The following is a 17,219-nucleotide window of genomic DNA, read 5'->3' on the forward strand; positions in this document are numbered from 1 at the left end:
ACAGAGTAGGGACAACGTGGGCCCTCTCCAGAAGCTATCAGGAGAACTGGCTACCCTTGGATTTGGTTTGGCTGAGGTTCTCAATGACTTCTTTGCCTCAGTCTTCCCTGGCAAGTGCTCTGACCACACTGCTCAAGTCTTGGAAGGCAAATACAGGGACTAGGAGAATGAAGACCTTAGAACCACTGTAGGAGAGGATCAGGTTTAAGATCGTCTTAGGAACCTGAATGTGCACAAGGACCTGATGGAATCCATCCGCGGCTCCTGAAGGAGCTGGAGAATGAAGTTGCTAAGCCACTGTCCATCATATTTGAAAAATCATGGCAGTCAGGTGAAGTTCCCGACAACTGGAAAAAGGAAAATATAACCCCCATTTTCAAGAAGGGGAAAATGGAAGACCCAGGAAAACTACAGACCAGTCAGCCTCACCTCTGTGCCAGGCATGATCATGGAGCAGATTCTCCCAGAAACCATGGGAGGGCACATGAAAAACAATGAGGTGACAGCCAACGTGGCTTCATCAAGGGCAAATCCTGCCTGACCAATTTGGTGGCCTTCCATGATGGTGCTACAAAACTGATGGACAGGGGCAGCACAGCTGACATCATCTACCTGGACATGTGCAAAGTGTTTTGACACTGTCCTGCACGACATCCTTGTCTCTAAATTGGAGAGACATCAATTTGATAGGTGGACCACTTGGTGGATAAAGAACTGGCTGGATGGCTGCACGCAAAGAGTTGTGGTCAACAGCTCAGTGTCCAGTTGGAGACCAGTAACGAGTGGTGTCCCTCAGGGCTCGGTGTTGTGACCGATCTTGTTCAACATGTTTGTCTGTGGCATTAACAGTGGGATTGAGTGTGCCCTCAGCAAGTCTGCAAATGACACCAACCTGTGTGGATACGCTGGAGGGAAGGGATGCCATCCAGAGGGACCTGGACGCACTTGAGAAGTGGGCCAATGCCAACTTCATGAAGTTCAGAAGTGCAAAGTGCAAGGTCCTACATTTGGGTCAGAGCAATCCCAGGCACAGCTACAGGTTGGGCAGAGAAAAGATTCAGAGCAGCCTTGTGGAAAAGGATTTGGGGGTGTTGGTTGATGAGAAGCTTACCATGAGCCAGCAGTGTGCACTCGCAGCCCAGAAAGCCAACCGTATCCTGGGCTGCATCAAAAGGAGCGTGACCAGCAGGTCGAAGGAGGTGATCCTGCCTCTCTGCTCTTGTGAGACCTCACCTGGAGTACTGTGTGCAGTTCTGGTGTCCTCAGCATAAAAAGGACATGGAGCTGTTGGAACAAGTCCAGAGGAGGGCCACGAGGATGATCAGGGGACTGGAGCACCTCCCGTATGAAGACAGGCTGAGAAAGCTGGGGCTGTTCAGCCTGGGGAAGAGAAGGCTGCATGGAGACCTCATAGCAGCCTTCCAGTATCTGAAGGGGGCTATAGGGATACTGGGGAGGGACTCTTCATTAGGGACTGTAGTGATAGGACAAGGGGTAATGGGTTAAAACTTTAACAGGGGAAGTTTAGACTGGATATAAGGAAGAAATTCTTTACTGTGAGGGTGGTGAGGCACTGGAATGGGTTGCCCAGGGAAGTTGTGAATGCTCCATCCCTGGCAGTGTTCAAGACCAGGTTGGACAAAGCCTTGGGTGAGCCATGGTTTAGTGTGAGGTGTCCCTGCCCATGGCAGGGGGGTTGGAACTAGATGATCTTGAGGTCTTTTCCACCCCAAACCATTCTACGATTCTATGATTGTGACATAATAAAGAATTACTGGTATCACTATCTCACAAAAAACTTGCCATATGTAAGGCTTAATGCTGAAATACGCTTGCCTTTACCAGCATTAACATTAGGAAAAACTGGCAAGTGACTACATTAAAAACATTGACAGAGATCACAAGCATCCTAGCAGGAGGCCTCCTAGCAGAAGGCTCTAGACCACATGCAAGAGGCACGTCCCAGGCATTTAAGAGCATGCTGAGAGGTAAAGGAGCTCAGTTTAAAAGTGTTTTTATGCAGACGCGCCATGGGAGTAATGCAGTACCTGAGCGTGCTGTAACCCTGGGTACTGTGAAAGCTGAGACGGGGGTCGAACTTGCGGAGAGAAAATAGCAGCTTGGTCCATTGGCTGACCCTGAAAGACACATCATGCATCAGATACAGCGTCTACACCCCAGACAAGTCCAGCTCTGGGTGCAAACCCCACCAAGTTGTGTCCTAAAGAGTCATGGAGAGGCTTGACGATTTCCTTCAAGATAGCACCGCTGCTCACTACCAAACTGCTGAACTGTATTTACTCATAGGGAGATGGAAGAATTGACTTTTGCTTGATGTCTGACACTACTGTAACACTGCAGCAGTGAAGAAACAGCCATTTACTGAAGAGGCACTCTTTAAAATGGGGCTTTGCAAAGGATTAGGAAAAAAAAATTCTAGCTGTCTTGAAGACAGTACATTAAATCATACAGGAAGCTCAGAGTGAATGCTAATCTCTATTACAGCACAGCTGCTATCTTTCTCAGGCTACCTGATTACTAGTGTTCCCCCAGAAGAAGCAAGCAAAATGCTGATTAGCAAATTTGATCATACCAGTATGATCAATGGGCAATGCAAGCATCTCCAGCTCCCAACCAGTACAGCCTGGAAACACACTTGTAAGCAACATACAGGCTCATTTGTTCATTTCAGATTGCCAAAATATTTACGTGTACGTAATGGAAATCATTTGAAGATTTCACCTTTAACTGCATTTGTGTGTTTTGAAGCACCAGAAAAGAGAAAAAAAAATAAAATATTATAGACTTAATTTCAGGACCAAGATTGTAAAAAACTATTGAATGAGAAATTGGCAAGGATACAAGCAAGTCCATGTATTTTCTGTGAGACTGTGACGCTGCACAGCTGCACTTCATGATTTCGAAATCCATTCTACTCAAAAAAGCTCAGTGGCACACATGAGCTGGAAGCAGCAATGCTCCTTCCTGCTGGTAGCTTCCCAGTTCACCACAGAAACAGCCAAAAAATCCAGGTCCTCTAACAAAGCCTCTACTATTTTAATCAGGATACCCTTACAGAGATCTAAACCCAAGAGATATGACCTGCTGTGACCAGGGCTGGATTAACCACCCAGTGCTTTGGTTAGAGAGCAGACAAAAGAGGTCAAGATGCAAAACCAGGGGCAAAGCTGCCACAGGGTGCCACAGGGTTGTCACACACTCATTCTTCATACCTACCTTTCTTTTAGAAAACAAACAAAAAGAAGACTGACCTAGCTAGGCTCTGGGACCACCACTACAGGGGTCCCCAAGGTGCAGACAAGAGAGCAGAGAGCTGTGGTACTACAAGCTATACTAAGAAAGCATAAGCCACACGACAGATTTGTTTTAAAAACAAGCCAAATCTCATAGAAAATTGTAAAAAACAAATTAGGGAGTACAGGAGGTGTGAACAGAGTAACATCCATCAGTCCTGAAAAAAGTTCAGACAAAACTAAGTTTATCTGGAAAAATATCTGCAAAATCAGATGGGAAACTCTTAAAACAGCAACCCGATGGGTGAAAAACTGGAACACTGAACAGAACGTACATCTTGCAGATGGGATGCACATAAACAGATGACAGCAAGCACAGGGGAAGGTACTCAAGTATATCAGATTTTTCTTTTTTTTAAACAGAGGCAAAAGAAGAAAAATACACAAACAAAAAAAAAAAAAAAGAACAATAACTTCTCTGAGCAAATCGAAGATGAAACTTTTTCATGCGGTGCCAAACACAGGCACAGATAAAGATGCAACTTGAAGGCACCCAAAGATGAAGTCTGGTAAAACCATGACTGATTTCTAGAATAATGTGTGCCTTAAACTTCTCCCCAGAGAAATACAAATCACCCTGTGGGCGCTGCAGAAGCAGGTCTGCAAAGTGCTGCTCCATGCACTGCCCTTTGGTTCTCTCAGCAACAGGTAACCTGGTGTGCCCAGGAGCAAAATTTGTTTGCTTATACCCACACAGTGGGAACAGTGTCCCTCCAAAGTCAGGGGAAGTTACATCGATGGAAATCAGATTAGGCCTTAATTCGATAAGAAAATACTGAAGAAGCAGCTGCACAATCCTCATGAGACACAATGGGCAGGAAACCACAGGCGAATGTTACTACCCATCTCTTCCCCACTATGTAAAGCACGGGCAGAGCACCAGAGCCGGTGGGGTGTGAGGCTCAAGAGCAGCACACCCAGACTGAAGGCACAACTGCCCAGGCCAGACAAGCACACGCACACCACCACATGTGAAATGTAAGCAGAAAGCTGCTCATCGGGGAGGGGACAGATCAATTTATTCCATGGTCACAAATGGCCACTGAGCATGCTCCTGTGCTGTGGGAGCTCTGCATTCCTGAGCAGCAGCAGCAGCAGATATTGCTAAATTCAAAGGGACTTCTCCCTCCAGGCATAATTTAATAATGAGTTAACTACACATGCAGGCCAGTTGCTGCAAGCCGGAACTGTGCATACATGTCACACAAAAACTAAACAGGAAAAAAAAAAAAACCAAACAAACAGAAAAGGAGAAAAAGCCCAAACATGTTTTATTCAATGCCAATGCAATGTTACAGTAATAACCACTGTTCTCTTTGTTCCACTCGCATCCTAAATTGAGGCAAAACTTCCTTCTTTTTCTTGTTTAGGTATGCGACTATCGTGTATCTGGAAGGAATTTTGTTTTCTATGTGGTGCTGGGACTGGCAAAGGCGATAGAAGCAGACATGGCATTGATTTTGACCAAAATCTGACCACATCTGACTTCAGAAGTAGGTAGTGGAACACTAACACTTATTTAGATAAGATGATGAAGATGGATTTGAGAGACCTCACTGTGTATTTGCTGCATATCTAGGTGTGCCTAATTAACTGCAAATATGGTGAGCTATACCCTGTTCTGACATGCTACCAGTAATAACAGGAATAATTGCACACATACAAAATACGGACAATGGGGTAAGCAGCACAGTCTTTTTAAAAACACTTTGCTTTGTCTTTCCAATTAGTGCTTTTAACAACATTGTGGTTTCCCTAAAAAAGGATGAAAGTCCTGCAAACTAACTCTGAAACAGGTTTTCTAATTAGTATCTAGAAAGCTTTCCAACACAGGTATTAGGGATTAAACTTCATGGCATCATTGGTTTTCCCCAGAAATGACTGAATTCTATGAAATCTCATAATTTAACAGGTTTTAACTGTTACTTGTTTTGGAGATGAGGGCAAGACGACCACACCAGCCATGCTTAGATGAACATGGCATCAGATAGATCTTGCAGCTATTTCCAGTCTTTCACAGTGAGAAACACAACAGAAGAGGAAAAAAAAAATATCAATGATGCAGTTATTAGAAATATTTATAAGAAAAAAATATTCTGTGTGTGCAAGTGTATTATTCACAGCCTTCCACATGCAGGCACCGCATTACCTAGGTGAGAGGAGTGCCAAAGCGCATCATTCGTACCAAAAGCAAAGTGTGCAGCCTGTGTGTTGAAATGCACGCATGTCTGTGCAAAAGAAAAAATAAGGAGAAGTTCACGGTCTCAAGGCGGTTACCATTATGTTGTCAAAGCCATCCTGAAGGGATACAGCAGTGCTACAGACATCCTAAAGAAAAGGACAGGCGAGAAAATAGCAAACAATACAAAGAATATGTACAATTAGGCTTGGTCTGTTAGTGGAGCAGTACAGCACCTTTACAGAGTTCACCTGTATGTACTCAAAATGCTGTTTAGGAACGTAATTTAGGAATGCTAACAAGGTTCTTTAAGGTGGTTTTTATGCTCAACATTTCTACGAAATTTATGAACAGAAACTCCAAATGTAGAAGGACTCCTCATCCACAGGAGCCTATCAGTAGCTCTATACGTAATACTCAGCATTTTTTTTTAACCAGTCGTAGTTCTTAAAGATCTGGCACCACAGCTATTTGTTTTGAAGAGCACAGCAAGTGCAGCACAGCACTGAGGAGCAGAACCCTTCTGCACTGGTTTTGCAGAACGGTCCAGACCCCTGCTAGTGACTTCAAGCTGAGCAGGTAATTTCATTCTGCAGGGGCAGAAACATAAAAACCTTCCTTATTTAAGCTCCACCTAACAGCATACAGCACACAGTAGCAATGCTTACAAATCATCTTGTTCCTAAATTTTCAACTACGACCTCCAGGCTCTTCACTGCTATAGCTTTTCCTACTCTAAATCCAGGACCACAGGAAGAACTACTGCAAGCTCCCCGGGGATGCATTTCTGACCTAGAACACTATGCATGCATCCCTCTGGGGCAGCCCCCAGTCCAGGGAGCATGCAGAGCCCTGGGCCATTGGGATGGTGGGGGGGTTCTCTGGTGTCAACATTGCCAGCACAGGCGTCGACAACGAAGAAAGCAAACAGGCCAGCCTGGTGGAATGTTCATTCATTTCACTACAGTGATAGTTTTCACATATCAGGTTGAATGAATCTTCCCAAACATCCAATAACGCAAAATGTTAGAAGCAGAGAGAAAACGATGTGTCCACCTGTCTCCAGCAGACCACAGCAGACAACTAGGCCACTATGTGGAAGTAACTGGGAAACAAAGTTTGGATTTGGATAGCTCTGATTTGACTTTGTTTACATCTGTTTAACTTGTAGCTGTTTTATGGCTGAAATAAAAACACAGCTGATACAGAACCGCTGACTGATGAACATCCAGCATATGTTGCACCTTAGGTGAAACAGGCACCTGAACCTATATTGCTGAATTTCAGTGCAACTTTAATTTTTTTACTGTTACATTCGAACAGTTTGATCCAAATTTTATGAAAAAATTCATCATAGACACCTTATTAATCTTATTTAGGCATGGATGAATGTCTTCATGGTAAGTTTATTCTCCCTACTGACAACCTGTCTATGCCACGCCTCAGAGCAGAAGTTAACTGTTGTTCTTAACACCTCAGAAACTATTCCTGTTTTAAACCAAAAGGGAAATGCAACATCCTTTTTCCTCTAAACATGATAATGTTAAATAACAGCACTTCTTAAATGTGAAAATGATGTGTTATTTTAGATCTTCAGTTACTACTTTTTGATTCCCTAGCCATAGGTAGTAATCATCATTTGTTTACTCAAGGCTGTCACCGAAGCCTGTATTCTGTCATAGTAATTGAAAGCTAGTTGGACCTAACAGTAAAATAATGAGATATTGCCTAATGTAAAAAATACCACTGGGTTTCTATTAAATAAGAAGTGATGGCTCACCACAAAGCCCAGTACCCTAACATGTAGGGTACATAATCCTGAGTACCTCATAGTGCCCAGAGGACATTAATGAGTGATCAAATATCCACTGTACCACTGATAAAACACATCTGGAGCTTGGAGGGGGGAGGGCTCTTTGAAACAGAAAAATCCTGGTTTCACAATTATGAACAGTCCCCTATAAAACTATTATAGCCCATCAGCAATTTAAGCACCACAGAAGGCTTTGCAGGGAGACTGAAAGAGGGGTGAGAAGGATAAGGAAAGAGCTGGAACAAAATAGAGACACTGTGGGAGAAATTATGAGGAGACTTGCTGAAAATTTTTACTATTTTGAGCAAAGTGGGCACATCACAGAGTTTGAAGAAAAGATTGTATCAGATATATACTTCAGTGAAGGTAAGAATGGGTACAGAAGGACTTTAAAATAAAGTTACTGGTTTTACCACCAACTACTGTACACATATTGCTGTTTATCTGGGATCCAAACCCAATTTTCTGTTCTTACACCGTCTGCTCTAAAGCAGCCTATCTGCAGCAATGCTCTGAAAACTCGCTCAGGCTCTGAAGGGTGTTGCACAACAGCCATGTGCGGTTTGGCACACAGCAGCTGTACTCTGCAAAAATGTTAGAAGAAATACCAGCTATTTCTAGAGAACACAAGAGTGTCTGTGTGCACACGTGTATGGAAACAGCTTCTGATGGACTTCCTGGGTTTTTAATTGTGAGGAGCATTGCTGAGCCCCTGCTGCTTATGCATAGCTTGGTTGTACACAGCACCATGCAATTCCACTAGGAAGGCCTCTGCGACACAACAGGGAACAAGAATACCATCAAGTAGCAGAAGAAAACCTGATGTTACAAAACACAGGAAAAATAGAACGGACTAAGAGACCAAAGGGCAAATGAAGTTTCAAAGCAGATGGCCCTGGTTAAGCAATATTTGGGGAATTACTCTAATTGCCAATAACGTTGGCTCCCTGCTCTGTAAGCCTATGCAGAGCAAGCAGCCCCGATGGAAGGCAGAAACACTGTGTTGCTCTTCAGAGTTAGGTGTTTGGACAAACCTGTTGGAGAGACCGTGACTGTGCTTGCTGCCTGAGGAGCCGCTGCTGCTGCTGCTCTTGCTGCAGGAGTTTCATCTGGAGCAACTGCTGCTGAGGCGTGATTGCATGGATAGAGGGGGGCTGCATCATGGTGCCAGAGCGCCGCTGCAGCATGTTCGACAGGGCTTGCTTCGTATTAGTTGGAACAAAGGAGCCTGTCGGATCCAGCCTGGAACCACCTAAAACCACCCAAAACATAAATGCGTTCTCTGCCTTCCGTGAGAGTGTTGTTGGTACAGATCACTGCTAATTCATCAGCTCCTATTCGGTTAGCACTACAATAAAGATGATAAACTTATCTCTGTAAAGGCAGACAGTGAACTGGATTAAACCAGATTACTGGCCTGAAAAATGAAACAAGCAAAATAACTTTGAAGACCGTCACTTGTAAATGAGAGAGAAAAGTGAAAGGGCTGTTGCATGTTCTATATGTCACATAAAACGTGTGCTTACTACTGATGAACAAAAGTTGCATGTCAGATCAAAAGCACAGTATGAGCAGCTTATTATGTCATGCCAATTTTATAATGAGATGGCAGTAATTTATGCACTCTATGCTATTTGATAAAAATCATGTATCTATGTCAGACTTACAAAGGTGATTTTATATGTTTGTTTTCAATATCATCATCTTAAACTTTTTAGACACAGTCTAGTATATTCTGAAGACTTTTACACACTTAAAATACAGATCTAGTTGTATACTGGGAGCTTCAGAAAAAACAGTTAACATTTATAATTGGAACCAAACTTCTAAAATTCTCCTGCATACTATCGGACAAGGACACAATAGGATCTCCCAAAACATCATAAACTGCTGCCCCCTAGAGAAAGTAAAATACCTATGTTAAACTGTATGTATATCAACTGGAAGAAACAAAACAATCCTATAAAAAAATTAAGCACATATCACAAGCACAAATGTTGAAAAAAATGTAAGCCCGTGGATTTATTTATTCCATACAGTAGATGCCAAATTAGCCCCCATAGCTCCTGCCATGAATCAAAGAAGAAATAATCCCCAAAGCTCATTCTTTCTTTTTAATCATCCCTCTCTTATTTGGCTCCTTACTGAACTTCTACTGGCTTTCTTATACTGTCACCAAGGTAGGTCATTTTTGCTTATCTATCAAATAGATAGACCTACAACTGATAACAGAAAGCCCTAAAAAAATGAAAGGGCCAACTAAGGACTGAAATAAATGGCCTCAGCAGAAACAGCCTATTTCAGGGAAAGTCAGAGACAAAACGTGATTATAAGAAGTCAACTTTTGCCACATACACCAAGCCGCAAGTTTTGTGAATACAAAGCTTACCCATACCTGGTGGGAGGGGCTGGTTCTGCACAAAGAAGCCGGGCTGCTGTGGCTGGCCCATGATACTGTAACCCCACAAGGCAGGCTGCGGAGGATGCATCACTTGAGAGGAGACTGGGGAGTAGGTGGGAGGCACTCTGTATAAGTTGTTCTGGGGATATTCCTTAAAATATACAGCAAAAGTGAATCTTACTGACATTCATACCTTACTAACTCATAAATAATGCCAATTTTCCTACTAAATTATTAAAGGCCAGAGACAGTTGCCATTGTCATTTGCAATGATGTAAAAAACAGATTAAGTCTCAGGCTGCCCACAGGTAATTAACATGAACAACTTCATTCACACACCATCCATTTTTACATTATTAGCAAGTATTTTCTCTAGGCTATAATCAGGTATAGCACAAGGTCTGCTTACTGTTATCAGCATAGAAATTACAAGAAGAACTTAACTGAAACATCAAAAAGGCCAGAAAATGATCTTAAAATTATAGCTACAGAAAATGCAACGTGTAGACAAACCAGCTGGATGCTGACAGAACACTATCACATCTACAGCGTGTATGAATATGCTGGCAGCAGTGTGAAGAGGATGTAATTGCACAGAGTGCTGCTTCTGGAAATGCACATTATTATTTGGGTGGTGCCAGGGAAGTTTTTCAAACCTTTGCTCTAATGATTCTTCAGCTTAGGAACCCACACCTCAAAACCCAATAAAAACTAAAAGGGAAAGCATCTCAGAAACCAGAACAAACTGCAGAGTAAACCAGTTTATCTGTGTGAAAGAACCTCTTTCAAATTGGCTTACATTTGAATGGGACCAGGGTTTAAACCAACATGTTTGCTCTCAATGTAATCTGAACAGGAGGAATTTTAGAAATGGATACGAACAGTAACAGCTGTACTTTACACCAAATGAAAGCATATACAGAACCTGAATAATATTTAGTAAGATCCAGTCTAGCAAATTTTACACAGCACATGATGTCCTAAGCATATTACACTTTTACCCTAAGCTATGTTTGATAGCAATCCACCCTCCTCTTGACCATTTAATTCATTCCCTTTATTAGGACTCTCTCCTTTCAGTGCAGAGCAATTTTTGAAGGCAGCTAGGACAGCACCACGCAGCATCAGATGCTTCAGTGATATACTCAAGTTTTGTATGGGGCACCGATAACTTACATCAGCCCTTGAACTTGACTTTGACTTTCGCTTCCTGCTCTTTGCCTTCTTCTCGTCATCCATGGCATGTTTTCCCTGATCAGAGAACTCTCCTGACTTTCTTTCTGGTTCCTGAGACACAGGTGTGGTGGGCTCTTCCTCCTCCTCCTCTGGAGGAAGGGGTAAGGGCTCGAGGTAGTAACTCCGTGGCTTGGGTTTGTTGTGCATGTGGTACAGGAGGAGATGCTGCTGCTCCTCATATTTGATCACTTTCCTGTCGACACGAACTGTACCAAACCATGCCCAGGAGAGAGGAGCAGGATTTTTGTGACCTTCAAATAAATCCCAAGGGGACACCTTTTGTTTTGTTGAAACCTGAAGACCCTGTTTCAGAATAAAAGTGAAATTCATATTTTAAGAAAGCTGAACACTAGAGCAGATGTTTTCTGTATCATTTGAGTCAGAAAAATCCAGTAAGGATTTTTTTCCTCCACAAAATGTACCAAACACATACGGGTGGGATTTTAACCTCTATCCAAGCCTGCCACTATAGTACCATTTGCTTATAGCTATGCTAAAAATCTCAAATTCCGTTATCATATTTTGAATGAGAAGTCAAATCTCTATCAAAAATTACTACTCTGAGAATATCCTGACTAAAAGTTTACATAGTCAAATCAGAGAAGAAAGCCTAAGCACTATATCACCAAAAAATGCCTACCCAGTCTGCAGAATAAAAAACTCTACCCTAAGCTCTATTCTTCTCTTGTAAATAAATTCACTTTAAAAGTTATGAATCCCTTTGTATTCCAAATAAATCCAAAACAACTAATACACTTGTTTTTTCCCTCCTCTGTCTTTTGTAAGCAGGATCAATCACCCTCCATCTCTCTCCCAGCAGGTCAAAAGGTTCCCAGGTCAAACGAGGTCTCCAATGCAGGACTGTGTTTGAAAAACAAATACTTTTTTTCAAGAGCTGCTGCTTTTCAACTCCAAGTCAAATGCCATTTCCTTTTTGGAAACTTCTGTGAAGTTGGCGTTATCAGTGAAGACCCTGTATTGCAGAACTGAGCAAGCTTATGTAAACACTCATCCCATTAGCAGTTGCAAATTGACTGTGTACTCTGCAGATGTAACAAGGGTGGGAGTGCAGCAAATGTAATGACTGAAGTTTAAACGAACCAGAAAGTAAAAGGTTATCCAAACTCTCGAATTTCTACAAGTGGCATAAAACTGCTTCCAATAAAGATGCACATCATCTATCTAAAGCTCCAAGACTCTGCAGTGAGTTGTCAGGGACAGTGGGATGGGATGCTTCCAGTTCTGCTGCAGGGGTGGTGATGCTGGTGCATGGTCCCAGTCACACGAGGCTGCTCAAGCCCCTTTGGCTGTGGTATAACAACTCTCCACATGCCTCTAAACCCACTCCTGGTTTCACTCTCCCTGAGGATTTTCACATGGATCATGGTAACAAAAACTGTGCAAAAATATTTGGAACAGAAATGTATTTGATTCTAAAAACAGTCTGTCATTTGCAACTTTTTTTAAAGGCACTATTCAGCAGGCCAGGTTTGCCTCTCTTGGCACCAATCTCATGGAATGCCTGCCTGTTTTTTTAAAAGAGACTGCATCGCTGTGGCTGAAGGTTTAGTAATGACTGAGAGTGCACCAGAAGCTGAATTAAAGCAGAAGTGCAATGCTTTCATGTTACTGCATATAGACGCGTATGCTGTCCAAGCTGTACCTGTTTGCTTGAATTTCCTACACTTCAAGAAGCATGGAAAACCTGAGATGAAAGCAAACATTTACTCTTGCCTGTTTCTTATCAATGGAGTCAAATCCTGCAATTTTGTTCCCCTTGGTGTCTATCAAGGATCCCATTGGCTCACAAGTGATAATATCACATGTCTGCTTCGGCAAAGGGAGCAGCTGGCGAACCTTGTCAATGCTTTCCGACCGCTTGTCTCCCAGCTCTTTCTAGAGAACAAATACATCCATCAATCAAACAAGGAGCAGGGGAGAGAGACACATTACACTGCTTTCACTATTAGAAAGTGTCCAGTTTCTGGATGAGTCGTTTCCTTGTACTTCTGATAAATTTAAACAAGTGGCTTTGCAAGGGTTTGTTGGAGGTTTTTTGCTGGGTTTTGAGGTTTTTTAGAATTTATCTTTTCATCTCTTGTTTATACAGAACATAGAAAATGTGTAACACAAATTTAGTGCCTCAAACATGAATACAAGTAACTAAGCATCTTGCAGGGTCCCCAGTTTTAATTTAATATGAAGAAAACACTGAAAAACTGTCTTCCCACCCCCACACTCCTGTATTCTTATTTTCTTCTTTTTTCCCATGTTATCACTTAGGGCAGTTTCAATCTCTCCTCTTTTCTCAAGAGGCCTTCCCACACACTAGAAGCAACAGGACTTAAAACACAGGCACAATGCAACTTGAAAGAAATGCTGAAAACGACAAGACATAACACTTACTTTTAATTTTTTCACTAAATTCATGTAAGCCCTTTTGTTTTCCTCAGGCCCTCCTTGGGAAGCATTCGACAAGTCTGAGGCAAGTGTCCCATTGATGAGGACACCCAGCATATCAAGCACGGTTGTGAACAGTTCGCTAGGAGTAAAGACAAGTATTATGCTGAGAACTACTGACTGCCAAGAGATCCAGGGACAGATACAGCAAGGACCACAAGTGCAGTGCTTCAGAGAAGCTGGGTTTTTCAGGGCTTTCTGCACAGACACACACCTCAGCTTGCACGCATAAGACGCAGCATATACATGCAGGTGGACTGTCAACACACACAACAGAGCTACAAACAGCACAAACTGCTAACAGGCAGTCACTGGGGACGACAGGCTCCAACTTAGAGAACCACTCAGGTGTGTCCTTGTTAAGGAAGAGTGTAAATAGTGGCTCCAGTGCTTTCCAAAACAGAGGTACTTCCCCAAACAAGACCAGCACTGAACACAGAAATTGCACTCAAGCAGTAGTAGGGTAATAGTAAGAAAAATACAACAATAACATACATGCCATCTAAACTTAAAAGCACTAAGGACATGAATTAGCTTGTTTAAATGGTGCAGACGTACTTGTTGGTCTGCAGGTCAACAGTTCCTGAAGTGATTATCTGGAGGAGCAGAAGTGCCCAGTCTGTGGTCCACTGGGTACTCCTCTGCACAGTGTCAAACATGCCACCTACCTGCAAAATAACACAGCACGTAGCAAGGTTCTGCATGTATCTCATAGAGGCAAGCTTCCCTTACCAAATGGATTACTTATGAATAAAACTTCCTTCCAGTCCTACAAGTTCTTGTGTGCTGAATGCCATCTTGAAGTGCTGACTTCAAATAACGTTTCCTACCCACCCCATGCTCCCAGCAAAAAGCTTATCCTAAGGAGCTATAGAAAAGCAGAATATTATTACACTTCTCTTTCAGTTTTGTATCTTCACTTTCATGTTTGATGCAACAAATTTAAGTCAGTGAAAAAAATCTCAGAACTGAAATAGTGTCAAATTAAAACTTTCTAGTTATCACTTTCTCACACCAAAAAATTAGACAATAATGTTCAGTGCCAAGAGAAAATAAATCTGAAGAACAATATAGCATTGATTGAAAATGAAAACTGCTAAAAGATGTATTTTACCCTATGAACAATTTTTCACTATTGCTACCAGCGTAGCATGATACTGTAAAACATGCCTTGACTTTGAGAAGGAGCCATTTTGCGCTTTACTTTAAGTGTAGCCACAGTGATCCCAAAGCTTGTCACAGCTGGCTGAAGTCCCCTTGACCTGAACCAGGAGCAGTGCAAAGGCTATGGTTACCCCTCTAGTTGCACACCTGCATCTAAGCAGCTTGCAAAGAGACACAAAGAGAACAACACTACAGTGTTAGTCCTACCTTGGTGCTCCCTTATTTGGCCTCCGCAATCCTACTGCACTGTGCTAAGCAAGCTGTGGTGGCCCTGACCTCTGGTACACAGGTTTCAAGAGATGTGGGACCCTAGAGAACTCAATGGAAACTTTCTAAGTTAATACACGTATCCAAGTAGCAGCAACTGAAATTGCGCATGGAAGTTAAATAGACAAATATTACATTCCCTGGGAGCTCTGAAAGTCTCAACTATATTGACTGCCCAGTTCCATAAAATCCTTGCTTATTACATGGGGATAAAACATCAGTGGGCAACGGCCTGGAACATCCACAAAAAGGTGATACATTTCTGAGGTTCCAGGGACACTGAAAGGATGACAGCACCACAAAAATAAAGGCACAAATAAGGTACAGGGTGCCATTCCCATTCATTTTATATGATTAATGTCCAAACTTTATGGTCAGGAGGCATTAGATGAAACAAGAGAGACAGAAAGAACAGAGACAACCACAAATGGAGCAGAGACATGCTTGTGTCAGGGCAGAGGGGTACTAATAGCCCCCACTGTCCCTGGCCAGCCCCACCTGGGACTAATCCCACCCCGACCCAGGAGCACCAAGCCAGGTGCCTGAGCCCATCCCCATGGCCCCGCCTGGCTATGTGACCCTGGCTGCCCTCACCGGGCCTGATCCTGATCCTGCACAGTGGGCTGATGTCCTTGTGTGGCCTCAGCACATCCCCATCCCAGTAGAGGTGCCTGATGCCCAGGCTGAGAGCTGCAGGACTCAGCTGCGAGCTCTCAGGAAGCCCCAGCCTATGCAACACCCTGGCACAGTACTTCCCACTCCTTATCACCTGCTCCAGAGTAGCTGTTACATCTTTATATAACATCAGGATAACCACAGAAGTTTTTCTTACCAAATTAAGACGAAGTTGTAGGGCTTCATGCATCATTTGCCTAGCTTTAACGTCATCCTGGTACCGTTCTTCCCTCCAGTTGCTAAGGATCTAAGAAAAAGCATTTGATTAAGGTTGTTTTCTTCCTGTAAAGGAATGTTTTTCCATTATTTGTGAACATTATCTGTAAGGAATCATAAAAGATTATTAACTTTTTTATCATCGTGCCTGTTTAAGGCTTAGAGCAGATTAAGCTCACTAGTGGAGGGGAAATGTAAAGAGTTGATACTATGCTATCAGTTGTGTTAGTTATGCTTTTATTAAAAATATTGTTTCAAACACGCTGTTCAACTGTTCACCACAGGTAAGTAAATAGAGCTCTTGCACTGGTTGCAGCTTCTCAATGGGATCTGGTGGGATCTCTTAATGAGACAGGACCAGAGTCTTAGGGACCAGCTGCATTTCAGGGCAGAACCCATACAATAAAAGAAAGCCCAAGTGGCAATGACAGCAGGGGAAAAAAAAAAACCTCAAAGAATTATCTTCTCGTACTGCCTCTCAGCTCAGGTCCAGACTGTGACATAGCTCCAGCCTGGACCTGACCTGAGAGGCAATATGAGAAAATAATGGCCCTACAGCTATCAATTTCATTGTCATAGTACTTCACAGAAACTGAAGACAGAGGAAAGAAAACATGCACCCACTACACTGGGCACTATATACATTCCTTTTAAAGACTGTCTTACGGAGCTATTGTAGGCTACAGTATGAATCACATGAGAGCAGGAAGTTCAGAGCAGAATCAGCAGAAGTTGTGAGGAAGCATAAGTGATCCAAAGGAAAAGCTGTAGGCAATGGGCCGGTCTGGGACTAGCAATGTCATTTTTTTTAAAATACAAAGAACTCCTAATCTGTACCAGCTGGAGAAGATGAAGGATTTTCCTAAATAACAAAAATTTCAAACTTATAAAAACCTTTTATGATCAGCTAGAGACTGAGAAGACTGTTCCTTTCAGGACAAACATCAGTTACTGTTTTTCCTGGAAACAAGTGAACTCAGACTCAAGTTCATTATATTTCTCTGTAACAATTTTAGATGTACGCACCCTCTAAAAGGAACAAACACCTCCCCATTCTTCCTTCCTTGTACTGTTCCTTTTGGCATAGCATTGCATTGTAATTTTTCCTGGGTTTACACATCATATACCCATAAAAATGATGACACATGAAACATCTCATAAAGGGTGATCATGGTTATGTGCTTGTTTTACCTGATTAACTTGATTCTGCAGTGATGTTAGAAGCCCTTCCCGTTGCTCATCCTGTCCCTTAAGGCAAGTAAGTACCAATGAAAGGAAAGGTTGCTGACTCAAGAGAGACATGCTTTAAGAGAGGCAAACACAGAAGTCAATTAGTAAAGTTATTTTGATACTTCCCATCCTTGCTCCCTTCCTTGTTTTGTCTACTTTTTCCTTGAAGTGGCACTGCCTGCATCTAAGTCTGTTTCTGTTTTAGTAAATTAAAGCCTTGCCAGGTGAATTAAAAGACTATGTACATAAGCGGGCACAGCACCA

At 42.6% G+C, this 17,219-nt stretch overlaps 1 protein-coding gene across 12 annotated transcripts in view; it reads right to left on the reverse strand.

Annotated features, from left to right (window-relative positions):
- Positions 1-17,219, reverse strand: part of MED12L (mediator complex subunit 12L) — a 150,301-nt gene that overhangs the window by 9,460 nt on the left and 123,622 nt on the right. For 6 of the 12 annotated variants that reach the window (XM_065674759.1, XM_065674755.1, XM_065674758.1 and 3 more), the window contains 9 exons: positions 16,917-17,028; positions 15,667-15,756; positions 13,962-14,071; positions 13,350-13,485; positions 12,678-12,839; positions 10,884-11,246; positions 9,702-9,858; positions 8,341-8,558; positions 2,049-2,138 (listed from right to left, as the gene is read on the reverse strand). In XM_065674759.1, coding sequence (XP_065530831.1) covers positions 2,049-2,138; positions 8,341-8,558; positions 9,702-9,858; positions 10,884-11,246; positions 12,678-12,839; positions 13,350-13,485; positions 13,962-14,071; positions 15,667-15,756; positions 16,917-17,028 — 1,438 coding nt within the window. Of the gene's footprint in view, positions 1-1,307; positions 1,381-2,048; positions 2,139-4,579; positions 5,643-8,340; positions 8,559-9,701; positions 9,859-10,883; positions 11,247-12,677; positions 12,840-13,349; positions 13,486-13,961; positions 14,072-15,666; positions 15,757-16,916; positions 17,029-17,219 lie in introns of those variants that run through there. The other 6 variants (XM_065674761.1, XM_065674760.1, XM_065674763.1 and 3 more) reach the window with 4 other exon arrangements.

This window comes from Lathamus discolor, chromosome 3 (assembly GCF_037157495.1).
Source record: "Lathamus discolor isolate bLatDis1 chromosome 3, bLatDis1.hap1, whole genome shotgun sequence".
Taxonomy (NCBI): domain Eukaryota; kingdom Metazoa; phylum Chordata; class Aves; order Psittaciformes; family Psittacidae; genus Lathamus; species Lathamus discolor.